We start from the raw sequence: 16,004 nt of genomic DNA on the forward strand, positions 1-16,004 counted from the left end.
GAAAAAAGCAGGTGGCAGGGCAGGCTGCGTGCCTCCCCTCCGGAGTGCAATCTGGCTGTGAGGGGAGTCCGAGCCTCCTCGCTCCCTCCCGTCCTCTCCTTTTTAGAAGGCTTTCCTTCTTCCTTGACATCTGGAATGGTTTCTTCCTGCCTGTGAATATCCCGATATTTTCACTAGTTTCTTGCAGATAACATCCCTGTTTTTCTCTTATATGTACATACATTTTCTAGAGTTAGGAATGTAAGTTTTTTTTTAACAAACCACATTCATTTATGCTATCTCGCACATACTTTGGGATCACATTTGCCATTTCTTTCTTTCTGATGCGTGCGAGACTGCTCTGAGCCCGGAGCTGTGAAAGCAAATGTGTGTGCTTGTGACCCTCATAAAGTGGCTCTGCCTTCCACCCTCTCAGAATGCAGGGGACTGTGCATGGCTGTCATCTAAGCAGAGGGAGAAGCCCTAATTGCTAGGGAGGGTAAGCTCCTGCCCTGGAGCCTGAATGTCCCCCATGGTCTCACCTAGAAGAGTCAGCTTTGGGGTTCTTTGCTTGTTCTTGTGCTTGGCTCTCGTGGGCTCTTTGTCCACAGCCCTCTAACTCTCACCACGTCATGGAGTTGGGAACGTCTGAGGTAAAGGGGGCCTCAGAAGATGTTGGTACCTTCAGTAAGGAGTACTTCACTGTATCCTTTCCTTTGATCTTGGCGTCGGGGAACACTAAGCAGCGAGGCCCAGCTCAGCCAGTGACGAGAGCTCAGCTCTGGAGAGAAGGATGCGCTGGAGCCCAGCCTGGCTTTCTAGTTCCAGGCAGAGCTGGGCACAGCAGGGTAGGTCATCTTAGGAGACGGGCAGCTTGACCTGCTCACAGGGTCTCCACCCCACAGAGCTGCTGCTCTTACTGAATGGCGAATGTTTTGTGACATCTATTACCATTCCAGGATGAAATTCATAGATATGATATGTGCATGCCAAATGGAAGGCATGCCAGTGTCCTAACTATAATGGCAAGGAGAAGCAAATGCAGTCTCTGACAGCACACCAGTAAGAATCTGTTACTACTCAGCCATGACTGCCTAAGAGACGGAGATTGGCAGAACAGTGGCCCACGGAGATGCCCAAGTCCCCAACCCCAGAACCTGTGCGTGGTAGGTTCTGCATGACAAGAAGGAATAAAAGTTGCTGAATGGCTGAATTTAAGATGGGCAGATTGACCTGCATCCTGTGGAGGACTCAACCGCATTGCCCCTTTATGTGGGGCAGAAGAAGGCAGAAGAGTCAGAACCAGAGGACTGCATCCAGGGATGCCCCAGCCACTGCTAGCTTTGGAGGTAGAAGGAGCCACAAGCCAAGGTGAGCAGGTGGCCTCTAGAAGCCGGAGAAGCCAAGGAGGAATGCAGCCCTGTGATGTGGTGGTTTCAGACTTCTGAACTCCAGAGCAGTAAGATGATAAAACTGGGTTGTTTTCAGCTGCTAAGTTTGTGGTCACCTGAGCATAGAGTCTGCGAGGGGTGCACCAGCTTCCAGCCAGGCTGAGCAGAGGTGGAGTGGGGGATCCAGACATGTGAGCAGCATGTGGACGCTGGGGGCTTTCCTGAGCAGAACCACTGCAGCCTTCCCTCAGCGTGCACAGCAGGTGTGCGCCTGTGAAATCTCTGCTTATGTGCAATTCAGAGTTAGGATCCAGGTTGAGGGGATCATATACAGGGCTGTTGTTTAGTCCTCGTGACTGGAGGGACATTTAGAAGTGGTTTGAGAGAACAGTTCTTGGTCGTGCATTGCCATCCACCCCCACAACTTCCCTAACATCTCTGCAGAGGGTGGAGGGTGGTGCCTCTGAGATCACAGGCTTTCCGCACAGTGCAGGGAGAGGAGTGTGACACGGAGGACAGCGAGATGGAGAGGGAGGCCAGCGGCAAGTGTGCTTCTCCTCTCCAGGCTGCCAGTGGGAGCAGCCCTGAGGGAGCTGGGAAGGCAGGGTATTTTCTCCAGACTCCTGAGGGGTAGCCGGTCCTGCATTCTGGATGCAGGCATGCAGGAAGGGGTCAAGAGTGAAGCCAGCAGAGGACGGGAGTCCCAGCATGGTGCTCGTGGGACAGCTGGTTGAGTTGCACTAGCACCCCCTGGTATTGACTAGCTCGTCACATCAGTTCTGAGACAAGGAATGTGTTCTATATCCCCTGTTGTCAGTCCTCGCCCCCAGGACAGTCAGTATGTCTAGCTGTCCCCTCAGATGACATTGTGCCATATATTGGAAGACACGGGCATCTTTTTGACTGTGCATCTTCTCTAGCCTGGATGGCTTGTGTATCCAGTGACTGTTTTTAAAGCTAGGCGGCTGTCTTTTAGTGCTGTGTGATGGGTCTTAAGGCCTCTTTAAGGGTGGCCTCAGGTGTGATGTTACAATCTCACGGTGTTATGGTTTAGATGTGAAGTGCCCCCCAAAAGTTTATGTGTGAGATAATTCAAGAAAGTTTAGAGGTGAAATGAGAAAGTCCAAGCTGACATTTACACCAGCATACTCACCATTTGCTCACCTTGATCTTGGTGCCACCTCACATGCCGGTACCTCTTGCATGTGCGCCTCAGTCAGACACAGCACCTCCCACCCTGTGTTAGTGGCCTTGAGAGGTGAGCCGAGGTGCCCACCCTAGTACTGCTACATGGACATGAGAGGTTGCCTAAGAGCCCTGTGGTCAGACCCTTTGAGACGGCTGTGGCATACCCAGGTGTGCCTGCAGAGGAGGGGCCTGGGAGTGCCAACTGCATCTTCATAGTGAGGGTAGCTGCTCCTGCTGGTGCTGTGGACACAGAGTGTGTGGAAGAGAAGAGGGTGTGGGTGGGTCAAAGCCTTTGGTTTAGGAAAATGGGCTGGTGGTGATGCCCCTTGCCCAGAGGAGGTCAAGGTCAAGAGGAGCATCAGAATTGGAGGGAGTAGTTGGATTTTGGCTGTTAACTTGGAAGTCGCCATTTGACATCCCGGAATATGTACCCAGCAGGGATCAAGCTCTGTGTGTTTGGGTTACAAGGAGAGGTCTGCTAGAGATGGATCTGGCAGTCATGAGCCTAAAGCCAATATTTGAAGTGAGTCTGGCTGAGAAGCTGTAGGGAGGGAATGGAGACAGAGAAGTGGTCCTGGCTGAACGCGGCGGCACTGCTCAAGATCCAGAGAGGAGGGGGATGCAGCAGCGAGGACCAGAGGACACTGCTGGGCAGTAGTAGGAGGGAGGAGAGAACTGTGCAGAGGGAGCGAGTAAGGAAAGAGCCAGAGAGCCAGGTGCTGCCAGAGGCTGAGCAGAGGCAGTGACGGGGTGGCAGTCAGACTCCAGGGACAGGGGTAGGTCCGGGAGGGCTAGGCATAAGAGCCTGCCTGGAGCAGGGTAAGGATGAGTGGTGTGTGACCATGAGGGACACCACTCTGGCCTCTTGCACCCTGTGCCCACTGGCTGTCCGGGCCCCATCCTCCTTGGGTGGATGCCGGCCTGCCCCTGCCTCCAGTCTCCAAGACTTTCCAGCCTCCACAACTTTGTGTCTGCCCTCCCCACAAAGGGGATTGACTGGAGGTCTAATCATTTCTCTCCTACATTGATATCCATGTAGGTCCTCCAAGACATGACTTCTGGGGCCCTTTCTAGTCTTTTTCCTCTTTCTCCACCTCTTGCTGGCTCGTATCCTGTGCTCTGGTTGGGCTGAGTGTCATTACACTGGCTGTCAGGTTTCCGATAGGCTGCTGCTCCCCCCTGCTCTCCTCCTGCTCTCTGTGCCTCCTCTTGTCCGCTGACTCCTGTGAACCCTGCAGTGTTCAGGATCTGGATCATCATCTTCAGGAAACCATTTCTGACCGCCATGCACCCCACCCTGGTAGTCCAGGATGAGTCCCCATCTGTTTCCTGCTGTGGGGGCAGAGCCTAGGTTCTGTCTCCATCTTCCAGTGGAGCACCTGACAGGTACTAGATTCTCACTGGGACAGAAGAGGGCACAGAGGTCCACTCAGGCATCGTGGTGGTTCAGCCCATGAGAAACAAGACTTTCCAAGGCAGACTGGGTGGCTGGTCACAGCAACTTGCCCAGTGACTGGCTCTTCACTCAGAGGTATCCAGACACAGACGCCACTCTCTGCCTTGCACATCAAGTGCTGATGCTCCCCACAAGTTTCCCTCCATCTTCTGGTTTCCTGGTCACTTCTGACCCTGCTTACCTCTGCTAGTCTGCCCATCTGCCAGCTTCATTGGAAAGGTGGCCAAGGAGCCTGCGGGGAGCCAGGAAGTCCGAGCTGCTCAGGTGAGCCCGTTGCAGTGACTCTGAGGTGCCTCCTGTCACTCCTTTGGGCATGCAGCAGAGTCGCTCCTGGTGGTGACTTACCCCTTCTCTCCTCCAGTCGGCTGGGCCTTACTTGTAGGCTACGGGAGCAGGTTAAGCACATTCTGTGTTCCTTATTCCTTGACTTACTCAAGGAGGAGGAATCACTGGTTGCCCCTGGCCAGGGGTGGCCAGGCTCAAGCAAGGCAGGGTCAGAAAGACACAGGCTATACCTTCTCAGAGATGAGTAAAACCATTGCTGTGCCAGGCGTGATGGCACGCCTATAATCCCAGCAACTCAGGAGGCTCAGGCAGGGGGTTTGCAAGTTCAAAGCCAGCCTCAGCAATTTAGAGAGCCCCTAAACAATTCAGTGTCTGTCTCTAAATAAAATATTTATAAGGGCTGGGTATGTGGCTCAGTGGCTAATAGTCCCTGGGTTCAATTCCCATACCAACAAAACAAAACCATGTTTGTGATCCCAGGGGGTCAACATATGGCAGGTGTCAACACAGGGCTCTATGGGAACATTGGCTCAGGGAGCCTGCAGAGGATTTCGGAAGGGGGATACATGCCTCAGTTTCCAGGGTTAGATAGAATCTTCAGGGAAAGGGTGTGGTTGGGGCTTCATGCTGGTGGAGGAGCAAAGGAGGAAGTTCAGAGGCAAGAGAGTATGTTCCAGAATCAAAGTTGAATGTGTGGGGGTGCAGGCAGGAAGGTCCTCACCTGTGTAGCAAGAGACCTGGGACCCCATTCTGAGGGTTGCAGGAGGCATAGTATAGAGAACTACCTAGTAAGACTGGATATTAGAGGCTCTGTGCATGGTTTCAGATTCTAGAATCATTAGTAACCAGCTGAGAGATCCTGTAAACTCTGTGAACCCCTCCCTTCCTTTCACCTTTATGGTGGGAATCCTCCTGCCCTGCCTTTCTCACAGAGCTGTCTGGAATTAAGTGAGATAAAGGATCCAAAAACATTCGTCAGGTTTTTCATTGCTGTGACTAAAAGACCCAACCAGAAAAACTGTAAAGGAGGAAAGTTTACTTGAGAGCTCATGGTTTTAGAGGTCTCAGTCCACAGACAGCCAGCTCTGTTCCTCAGGGCTCAAGGTGAGGCTGAACATCGTGGTGGAAGAATGTGGTGGAAGGAAGCAGCTCATATGATGGTCATGAAGCAGGGAGAGAGACTCCACTCACCATTTACAGAACATACCCCCAAAGGCACGTCCCCAATGCCCACCTCCTCCAGCCACACCCTGTCTGCCTTTAGCTACCACTCAGTTAATCCCATCAGGGAATTAATTCACTGATCTGGGTAAGGCTCTCAGAACCCAATCATTTCTCCTCTAAACCTGCTTGCATTGTCTCATATATGAGCTTTTGGGGGCCACCTCACATCCAAACCATAACAGATGGGGAGAGTGGAAAAGGTGTAAACCAGGAGCGATTTCTTCTGCAGCAGGCCCATGTTGAAATCTAGAGCTGCACACAGCTGTACAGCCACAAGCACGGGGATGCACGCCCAGACCCCACCCACACACGTGTGTGCACAGACATGCACACAGCCATGTACACACACCTCCATGTTCATGCATGTATTCATATTTACATGTGAACCCAGAGTGCACACACTACTCCCGCAGCTATACATATGCATGCACATGGAAGTGCATGCACACACACACGGGCATTGCATGCACACATTCTGCACAGCTGCACGAACATCCATGCATGTATGTGCAAGTACATACACATACCCATGTAAATACCCTACCCTCACACGCTTGCTGCCCTTCCAGCTGTCCTCCTCCTGGGAGTTTGTCTCCTTGAGCCCACCCGTGAGAGATGCTTGCTATGTTCTTTGTTGATGGTCTTGACAATGGCTGTGTCCTCTTACTGGTGTTGAGTCCTTTCTGCCTCCCCCAGATCACAGAGGGCTGCCTCTGGGACCAACTCTTGAAAGTCCTTAGAACTAATCCTGAACAGTAGGAGTGCCAACGAGAGGTGGATAAATCGTGGCTTCTCTGTTCATTTCCTGGGCCACAGGCCCAGGAGCCTTCCCTTCCATGGACATTAATGACATCTGAAAAAGGGTTATTCCCCAAGACACAGTTTAATAAATGGGAACCTGGTCAACTTATTTAAAAATGGATTTGAAACACGAAGGATGCCTGAAGCAAAACAGCCTCCTGGTGGTGGCAGCAACAGTGGCAGAGATGACGATGAACTTTCTTCCCCTGAAAACACAAAATACAATCACTGTCCTCAGCAGACGCTCCACCTGGGGTCCCTGAAGCGAAGGTGTTCATCATCTCTCAGTGCCTGGTAGGCTGTGGGCTTAAGGCAGGACCCTGGGAGCATGGACAGTATCTAAACAGAGGCACATGGTGGCAGTTTCATTTGAAGGTTCCAAACCAAATATGGGTTAAACTGATGCCATCTTACTATGTGTCTTTCCATTTTCTTTTCATTTTAGGGCCAAGAGAGGGTTTCCCCCTTCTTTCTTTATTCATCATTTTTTATGTGCCTAGAGCCAAGTTTAAATGATGTGCTAAGTTGGATGTAGTGGTGCATGCCTATGCTCCCAGCTATTGGGAAAGTGAGGCAGCAGGATCCCAAGTTCAAGACTGGTTTGGGCAGCTTTGCAAAGCCCTGACTCAAAATAAAATGAAATAAAAGGCTGGGAATGTGGCTCAGTGGTAGAGTGCCTGCATAGCATGCTGGAGGCCCTGGGTTATCCCCAGTGCTAAAAAATAACCCAACCTGGCAGCGTGCTCGGATTGACTTGGCCTGCCTGGAGCCTGGCAGTTCTGGTGCCTCATGAGTATGAGTCAAGAGCACCGTTCAGGTATCGATCGAGCTGATGAGGACCTGGCCAGCAAGGGCACTGGGCCCAGGAGTCGTTGCACAGTGTTTTGAGAGCCATGGGGAAAGGTGTGATGCAGGTGTGTTTACCCTGTGCCACAGCAGGTTCTGAGTGCTGTCTGGGTAGCCGGCTACAAGAGCCCCTGCCCTTCCCTCAGCACGGCCTCCGCGGGCCTCAAGAAGGCTGCAGCTTTTCCTTCCCTGAGTTAATTTCTGCCTGTCATATTTCAATGTCCTTGGCTCTGTCGGCACTGTTTTGATGTCCCAGCACAGGTTGTGGTCAATGCAGTGTCTCAAGCACATGGACTTGTATTCAGGGGTGGGTTCCAGTGATGTAGGTTCTGTGCACCGAGGCGAGGTCTACCCCAGGAAGAAGCCACCCAGGCAGGCTTCCCTAAGGGCCGCCCCTTTCCCCGTGGTCTTCTGTAGGACAGGATGCCCTCCTCACACCTTTCTCCTGGCCATTGTCAGGGTGCTGCCCAGCCCAGTGGGCTCTGCCTTCCGAGGGGTCATCCTCCTGTCTTGACCAGACCTTCAGGCGTTCCCGTGAGCATCAGCTCTGAGGCCTGGGCACGTAGATGGAGGAGTCCCTCAGTGTCTTTATTGAACAGGAGGATAGTGAGAATCATGAAGAAGGTGTGTGTCCCCTAACATGCCACCTCCCCTTGGCTCAGTCCTGCTCTGTCGGCAGTGAGCTGGGGTCTTGTGTTCATCAGAGGCGTGGAGAAACGGGGAACAGCAGCACAGCCTGCGCCTGGGGCATGGGAGCATGGGCACACCAGAGTGGCAGCCCCTGGGGCAGCTTCTCTTCCTGCCTGAGCCCCACTGCCTCCAAGACAGGGGCACTGAGACCTCTGGGGTGCCGTGAAGACCCGGGGCTGAGGTGTGTGTGCTGCTTCGCCCAGCGTCTGGCACACCACTTGCCCTTGTTATCATTTCGCACATTGTTTGGGCCACTGTAAGCAGCAAGGAAGCTGAGCCTCAGAGCTGTTCTCACACTGTCCTGCATCAGGTACTTTCCTTGTTTAAACATTCAGGGGAAATCCTGCTTAGCACCTACCCAAGGGCCAGGTGTCCTTTGTGGTCTGCTGAGAACTCACCTGGTGCAGCAGAGGTTCTGTGGATCAAAAGTCACAACATCTGGACTCAGCTTCCAGTCGTGTGACCTGGGCAGATTGTTCCCTGAGGCTGGGCTCCCTCTGTGGAATCAGGAGTTAGCCCTGGGACTCTGGTGCTGATGGGTGTTTCCCCCATGAAAGACGTGCCACTCTCCCCACAGTCACATCAGTGGGGACCCAACAGGGCATGAAATAAGGACAGGCAGCTGCTGGGCCTGTAGTATGAGGCTGCTCTGGGTGGCTGACTTTCTCCTCACCTCGGGTTCTGCCGTGGGTACTTCTGGAGCTGTCCCAAGTCTTGCATGTGTGGCTCAGAACCACATGCATGTTCTGGGCTTGGAGGAGCCAAGGCTGACCCTGCTCCCAGGAAGCTGCAGGTCTTCAGAGCAATGGCACAGAGATGGGGTGTAATGCAGCCCACACAGGGCCTCACGTAGCATCGTGGGGGTGATGGAGGACCTGTCTTCCTTAAGGGGGTCTTCCTGAGCAAGGAGGACTTCTGGGACTTACTTGGATGTTAGGAGGAAACGCAGAGAGACGCTTAACCTGCTAAGAGTAGATTTTACAAAAAAGTGCGAAGGGAGCTGGAGGAGGAAGGGCAAAACTGGTAGGGAGTAGGAAAGAGCAGGGGTAAGGTGGTCAGAGTCAGCCCTGGTGGCCACCCACCCCGAGGGGTCTCCATCTGCCAGGTGAGTGGACTGTGGGGATTGAAGCCAAAGTGACTCTGGGTCTCCAATGGAGCTATTTTTCATGTCCATGGAGCCCCTTCCCCAGGTGCGGGGCTCTGGTTCTGTCCTAGGTTCTAGAGCCCTTGATACAGACAGAGCTGCAGGACCCAGGGCCTGACCGAGTGACCGTCTGAATGGTCTCACGGGCTCTGGTTTCTGCTAATCTATGCTGCCAATAATTTAGCTGAAGGACACATTAGATACAACACTGGGGTAATGGAGAATCCATCTCTGGGGGAATGATACTGTGAACGCAGATTATCTCTGCCACAGAGAACAGTGTTGAGACTGTGCTAATAGATTAAGCTACCAGAATGAGCATTCTGAACAGAGAGTGGTTGGGAGCTATACTGACAGACTTAGCCTGTCAATCTGTAGTGTGTGGTTCCTTTAGTCACTGTTGCCCTGTACCAGCTGAGGATGATCTCTGGACTTGGGTCACTCAGGCCAACATCCAGCTCTTGCTACTTCACAATCACTTGGCCTTAGACGAGTCGCTAGGCCCCTAGGAACTTCAGTGTCACCTTTTATAACAACGGAACAGAAATGCCCGAGCCACAGACGTGTGTGAACAGTTGGGATGAGGATAGGAGAATATTCAGGAAACTGCAGGGGGCTGGGTGGACATCATGTAACACCTGAATACAGGAGGGGTGTGCTCCATGGAAGGCCTCACGATCCTCTAGGGGCCTTCAGTGTCCCTGGCTCGTCCTCTGTGTATGGTGCTCAGAGGTGGCTTGACCAGGGATGGCACCTGTGCGGGCAGCTTCCACAGGGGTGGCAGAGCCACACAGAAGGTCCTGTGTGTGAAGCAGGCCAGGCAGCAGGCAGCCCAGACCCTGGGAACCTGGGTTGGGGTCAGGACGTTTGCAGTGCCCCATGAGAGAGCTAGAGTGTGCAGCCATCACTCCACCGGCTGAGACGCTCCTGGCAGGACTGCTGTGGAACACACGTTTACAACTGCCTCCATCACCTTCTCTAAATTAAGCTCAACCCATTGTGTTTGGAAATTTTATTGCATCCTGGGAATTAGTAATGGGTAAATTTAGTGGTGATTTTGTTGGACACACCCTAGAGCTAGAAATTGAAAAATGAAAGCAAATGGAGAAGGAGTTCTCTTTAAATAGACTTGATACTTAGAAAAGGTAATGTGGACAAACAGACATAATACCAGAGGAACCGTGAAGGAGGTGCACTCCTCAGGAAGTCTCACATGGGGCAGGTTTTGATCCAGCAGGCCCACAGACTGGATGAGGCAGGGTCCTTATTTGAAAACCTTCACTGTCTGCAAAATGTGGCTCAGTCTTTCAGCTGATGACCAAGGCTCCTCAAGATTCGATTGTTAATGTCATTTCAGGCCACTCCATCCACTGTGACTGTACACAGCCCTGTTCATGCATGATATGACAGCTGTTCCTGTCACCTCTTTCATGTATTCCAACGCCAGTCTGGAGCCCAGGGTGGGGACTGGAGTCAGGCTCAGCCAGAAGCAGAAGTCTCTGTAGAGATAAGAGCCCAGAGAAACTGAGGACCGAGACCCAGGAACCCTCAGCTTGTGCAGAGGGCTGAGGAAGAGCAGTGTGGAACCCTGGGATCTGGGAGAGGGATCAGAAGAGGCCAGCAGCCCATCGTGAAAGCAGCGGAGACTAAGCTGAGTCAGGTCGGCAGCGCTGGATGGCGTCGAGCCTTCTGGAAGGGGGAGATGAACTCTGCCGGGGTTTGGTGGCTGAGAGGTGGTGGCAGCCTTGGCAGGGCTAAGTATGTGTCTGCCCCTTGCCCATCATGCTGTGCCCTTTAGCATCGTGATCCCTGAGATCGCTGCCTCTGTGAAGCCCAGGCCCAATGTGACGGTTAATGATAGGCACGTGGCTTACCTGCCCATCCGCAGGAGGGAGTCATCCTTGACACCTCGCCTCCTTCCCCACGTCTGAGGGCAGTGGCCACATGCTGGCCATCCCAGGCATCCCCCTTCCTCCTGGGACCAGCCCTGAGGACTCAGTGTACACCCACTGCATCCCCTTGGCAGGGCAGGGCTGCCCCTGAAGGGCCCATGGGGCATGGTCCTCCCCGTCCTGGCCAGGATCTCAGCCCCATCCACACTCAGACATGGTGTCAGGGGGTTACAAGAACAAGAATGCGCAGTCGGTAGAATATCTCGGTGGATGAATGCTCCTTACTTTAGGCTTCAGCCTCAGTGGCCGTCACCAAGCCCAGGGATGGTGCCACGTCCCAGGGTGTGTCTTAAACTGCAGATTGAGGCTCTGGCTGTGTTCATCTCCTTCTGCCTCTTGAGTGCTGCCTGGGGTATGCTGGGCCTGTTGGCACCTGAGGCCCGAGGACCTCCGCATAGCCCACCCCTGTCCTTGCTCTGCATAGAATTTACTAACGTGGAAGGAGAAGAGATTTCTTGCATATTCTTCCCCATTCTGTTTTCTGTTGGACACTTTCTTTTTAAGTGAGATAGCCAATGTTTACTTCTCCAGTACTAGTTCATGGTTCATTTTCCCAGTTAAATGAAATTGAATAAACAGCAAAAGAAGAAAAAAGAAAAGGTCTTGGCTCGTTCTAGACAGCAAGCCAGGCTGAATCTATCAACAGTTTCCACTCAGAACAGCTCTCCAGCTTCGGGGCAGGGCGGGGATTCCGTCAGCCCAGAAGTCCTTCCAGTCCCTGATACCAGAACTGCCAGGGCTCCCCAAGGTGCCTTTCACATTTCCTTCTATGGGTTGAACACGAACCACCTGTTGACCCAGCAACTGGACTAGGACAGGGGTAGATGGGCCCTTCCCACAGGGAAATGCCCATGCCTGTCACAGAGGAATGGGCAGGGGACAGAGAGCCACCTAGAATCCATCACGAGCTAGGAGGGGACAGAGCATCACTGGGCACCACAGGGGATGCCGGAGCAAGCCCACCCTGCCTGCACCTCCTGGAGGCCACGGAGCCTCCCTGGTCTCCCTGAGGCCAAGCCGTGTCTTCCCAGGAACCAGTCACCCCTGGCAGTGGACTGTGCTGCACTGTGTGCCCGTCCCCAGCCTGGGCTCTCATGGGGACTGTGGTTTTCTATGGTGTCACCACCTCAGTGCTCATCAGTGTCTGGCACCTCATAGGTCATCACTCAGCTTATTCTCTGATGAGGCAGGCATGCCCCGTCCTTGTAGAATGTTCAGGTGGCTCCCAAGGTGGCACACACCTTGTTGAATGAATGAAGGAGTAACTGACGGCCACAGTCCCTCCCGGGCAGAAGGCGTGTAAGGAAGTGCTGTTGAATGCGTGGGAAGATGTGGCCTCCAGCCAGGAGGGGAGCTGCCGCTTGCTTGCTGGCTGGCGCAGGCAGCGCTCGCTCCTTCCGCCTCGCCCATCAGCCTGGGCTCGTCCTCTACCAAAGGGTCCCAGGCCCCTGGGCCTCCCTCCCAGGCTTGTTTTCTAACCTTTCAGTCATTGTTTGCAGTTCTAGGGTCTCAATTCTTTTTCTAAATCTTTCCTGTGTTTTTTAATCCTCTTCTCAAGATCAAAGGCAGCTGTTACCATTCCCGAGCTCTCAGGGACGCTGGGCCTTAGCACAGCTGGAATCCAGCCTCACTCGGACTCTTCCAGCTTGGAGCTGTGAGAAAGGCTTGGCTGGTCAGCAGGTTCTCTACTGCCAGATGCTCCCTGAGGCTCTCGGGCCTCACTGTGGTGGCCAGTGTCGTCAGCAAGCTCCTCCTGGATGCGTAGGGCACCAGTGTCGATTCATGGCCTCTGGGGAGAGTCCTCCGAGGGCGTCTGCTCCTGCCTGGGGCGGTAGTGGTGTCATGCAGAGCTGAGCTCCTGGAGTGTGTGGGAAGACAGAACCAAGGAGAACCTTGTCCCTATGTCACCAGCTGCCCCAGCTGTATGTCTCCAGGAGCCCTGTAGCCCAGGCCTGAGTAACCCCCATGGGGCTTCCAACCCTCCTTTTTTAGTGACCCCCACCCTGGGGCTCCCAGGAGGCAGCTTGGCACCAGGAGAGGAGCCTCAACTTTGAGTCTGAACTTGGGTCCACCATTTGCCACAGTGGAGAGGCCTTGCCCACATGGCTGGTGCCAGGAGACCTTGCTGTCTTAGAACATGGGGCGAGAGCACACACAGCGTGGTTGAGGCTCTGGGCAGCCTGGTCAGGCACTGGACCGTACGAGCTGCTTGTCCACCGAGCTGTGTTTTGTAGTTATTGCTCGACATGCGTGACCACTTTCTTGCCTTCCCCAGGTCACAGACGAGGAGCCCAGCTCCAACCACACGGTCATGATCCAGGAGACCCTCCAGCAAGCCTCTGTGGAGCTGGCCGAGCAGCACCACCTGGTGGTGTCCTCCGATGACGTGGAGGGCATCGAGACGGTGACCGTGTACACCCAGGGCGGGGAGGCCTCGGAGTTCATCGTCTACGTGCAGGAGGCCATGCCACCCGTGGAGGAGCAAGCCGAGGAGCAACCTGCCCAGGAGCTCTAGGGGCACCAGCATCACACCACAGAGCGGCCCTCCCTCTACACTCCTGTCAGTGGCCAGACAGGACCCTCCTGGTCCTCCTTGGGATGGTCAGGGCGACTGCATCACCAGCAACCCAGGAGCCCGTTTCCTGGCACAGGTGCCCCTGCCCCTGCAGTGTCTGCTGTGGAAGGACGTGCATCAGTGCACCTGCCTCATTGCCCCTTGCTTCAAGATCCACGGACTCTGTCCCCTTCAGCATCTTTCCCAGTCCTCAGCCCCCATCTAGGTGCCGTCCACATCTGGCTCCGATGTGCGGTCTGGGGGAAGGGAGGCGGCCACCACACAGCAAGTGACCTTAGGGTCTTGAGTCCCCACTGGGCGGGTGGGTGGGATTGTCCTGGTGCTCTCCAGAGCCCTACCGTCCTCGCGTGTGGGCGCTCGTGGTCACGTGGAGTAGCCACCACCCCTCACAGGGCCCAGCTTACCATCTTGAGATTCCTTTGCTTTTAGGAAAAATGCACTTTTACTCTTCACCTGCCGTGGTGAGGCGGCGAGGTGGATGGAATAAAAGCATTCCATGCCTGTGGTCTCCGGCTCCTTGCTGGGAGGTGGGGAGGGTTCACAGTCCCCTGCTCAGCTCCAGATCTCCGCTTGGCCCCACCTGAAGCATCCCAGGTCCTTACATTGCAGCTGGTGGTGCTCTTTCCTCCTAAGCATGTAGGTGGGCTTCAGGGTCCTCTGACTGGGGTCAGTGATCTTCTTTTTCCAAGGGGCCAGTATCTGATTCACTGCCAGCCAAGAGGTGGCAGTGCCCCTTTTCCACTCTCTGTCTGGGAGGAGCTGTAAATGGACCATTAGAAACCTGTAGGCACGGTGTTGTGTGACTAAGATCCCTGGTCTGTGCTCCTGGTAGGTCTGCTGCCTTCGAGGTAGGCCACCCAGGCGAGTGCTGCCCACTCTGGAGTCTGTTGGCATCTCCCCCACCCTCCTCAGGCTTACTGAGGTCAAGGCTGAGTGCTCTGGGATCCCTCCTCTAGCTGGGATGGTGGGCAGGTGCACAGGCATGTGGCTGCAGATACAGCAGCCCAGGGCTTGGGCTCAGAGCCTGCACCTGGCCTCCCAGTGACCACCCTCACCTGCCCTTGCAGGGCTCCCACAGGGCATCTGGGGAAGCGTCAGGGCTGCTGCTCTGTCACAGGAGGAAGTAGCCTCTGCTCCAAGGGCGTGAGGATGTGCCTGTGGCCTTCAAAGGAAGGAAGGAGAGCCCTCCCTGGAATGGCTAGGGAAGGCGTCCTGAAGAAGGGGCCTGTAAGCCACCTGCTGAGGCCGAGAGCAATTTGCTGGGGGCGGTGCCTCAGGGAAATGACATTAAATGACATTAGACAGCCAGTCCCTAGAAAGGCACAGGTGTGAGATCCAAGGTGATAGTGATTTTACCTCTGAACCCCAGGGAGACCAAGGGCCTGGGTAGACCCAGGATGAGAAGGTCAGAGCCATGCCCCTGAAGAGTCCTGTCCAGACAGCCTGTTGATAATCAGGTTCAAGTCCTGGTCCCCCAGTGCTGAAGACTGAATACCCAAGAAACGCTGAGGCAAGAGCGGAAAGTTTAATTTAAAGGACAGGAGAGAGAGGGAGACGCCTCTGCAGAGGAAGGGGTCTAAGTTGGTTCCCGAGGGAGTGGAAGTATCCCGTCCCTTTCATGTTTTAGGTTTCCTTTCTTCTCATGCCCCCTACTTACCTAGTAACCAGTGACCAAAAGTGGAGTGACCAGGGGAAGGGAGTCACCTGGGGGCTACTCATTAACAGTGCAGGCAGGTAACCTCAGCAACAGGTTGGAGGAGGGGAAGTGCTCTGGAGGGATGAGCGTTCTATTTCCTTTGGTGACCCCCCACCCCGTTCCTGACCCAATCAATCATTCGTTACCTGCACTGACTGTCCTTCTGCCTCTGGCCTCCCTGGGGTCTTGGTGCAGGTGGCCAGGCCACATGTTCAGGTGGGAGGTGGAGAGCTCGCTCCAGCCCAGTGCTCACTTCTCATCCCAGTCCTGTGACAAGTTACTAGACTGCTCCAAGCTGCCATTTACTCATTTCTGAAATAGGACTGAGGGCCATCTGAACTCCGCAGGTTATCGACAGAATTAACTGAGCAAAGCTGAGAAGCTGTTAGTACAGTACCTGCCCGCACTCTGTAAATACCAGTTATTGTTTGTGTTCGTAAGAGTGGAGGAGGTGAGCAGGAATGTCCCCCAACCCCTCCCTCAGAGGGCTTGGGATTGGTAGGGGAGAGGGTTGGAATGGGTATTGGGAGACTCCTGGAGCACTCGGTGCCCCGTGGAGGCTACAGGAGGGCTGGCTCTTCCCCAGAATGACAGAAAGGAGAGAGGAACTAAGGAATGGCTGACTGCCCTCTTGGGTAAGGTGCTGGGCAGGAGGGCCATTCCCAGGCTTTCTGGGGAACTTCCCCTGCAACTTTGCTAACCCCGTGGCACATCCCAGGGCCTATCAGAGGCAGCTTCTTTCCATCCCCCCAAGGCCCCTCTCCTCCTCTGCTCTTG

The 16,004-nt window shown here is 54.3% G+C and overlaps 1 protein-coding gene across 4 annotated transcripts in view; it reads left to right on the forward strand.

Moving 5' to 3' along the window:
- Zfat (zinc finger and AT-hook domain containing) overlaps positions 1–14,014 on the forward strand; it is a 206,253-nt gene extending 192,239 nt beyond the window's left edge. For 3 of the 4 annotated variants that reach the window (XM_026407368.2, XM_026407367.2, XM_026407375.2), the window contains one exon: positions 13,232–14,014. In XM_026407368.2, the coding sequence (XP_026263153.2) occupies positions 13,232–13,471 (240 nt within the window). In that variant the 3' untranslated portion in view covers positions 13,472–14,014. The remainder of the gene's footprint in view (positions 1–13,231) is intronic. The other variant, XM_077800861.1, reaches the window with a different exon arrangement.
- Positions 14,015–16,004: the final 1,990 nt, after the last annotated feature.

Source organism: Urocitellus parryii, chromosome 7 (genome assembly GCF_045843805.1).
Source record: "Urocitellus parryii isolate mUroPar1 chromosome 7, mUroPar1.hap1, whole genome shotgun sequence".
Taxonomy (NCBI): Eukaryota; Metazoa; Chordata; class Mammalia; order Rodentia; family Sciuridae; genus Urocitellus; species Urocitellus parryii.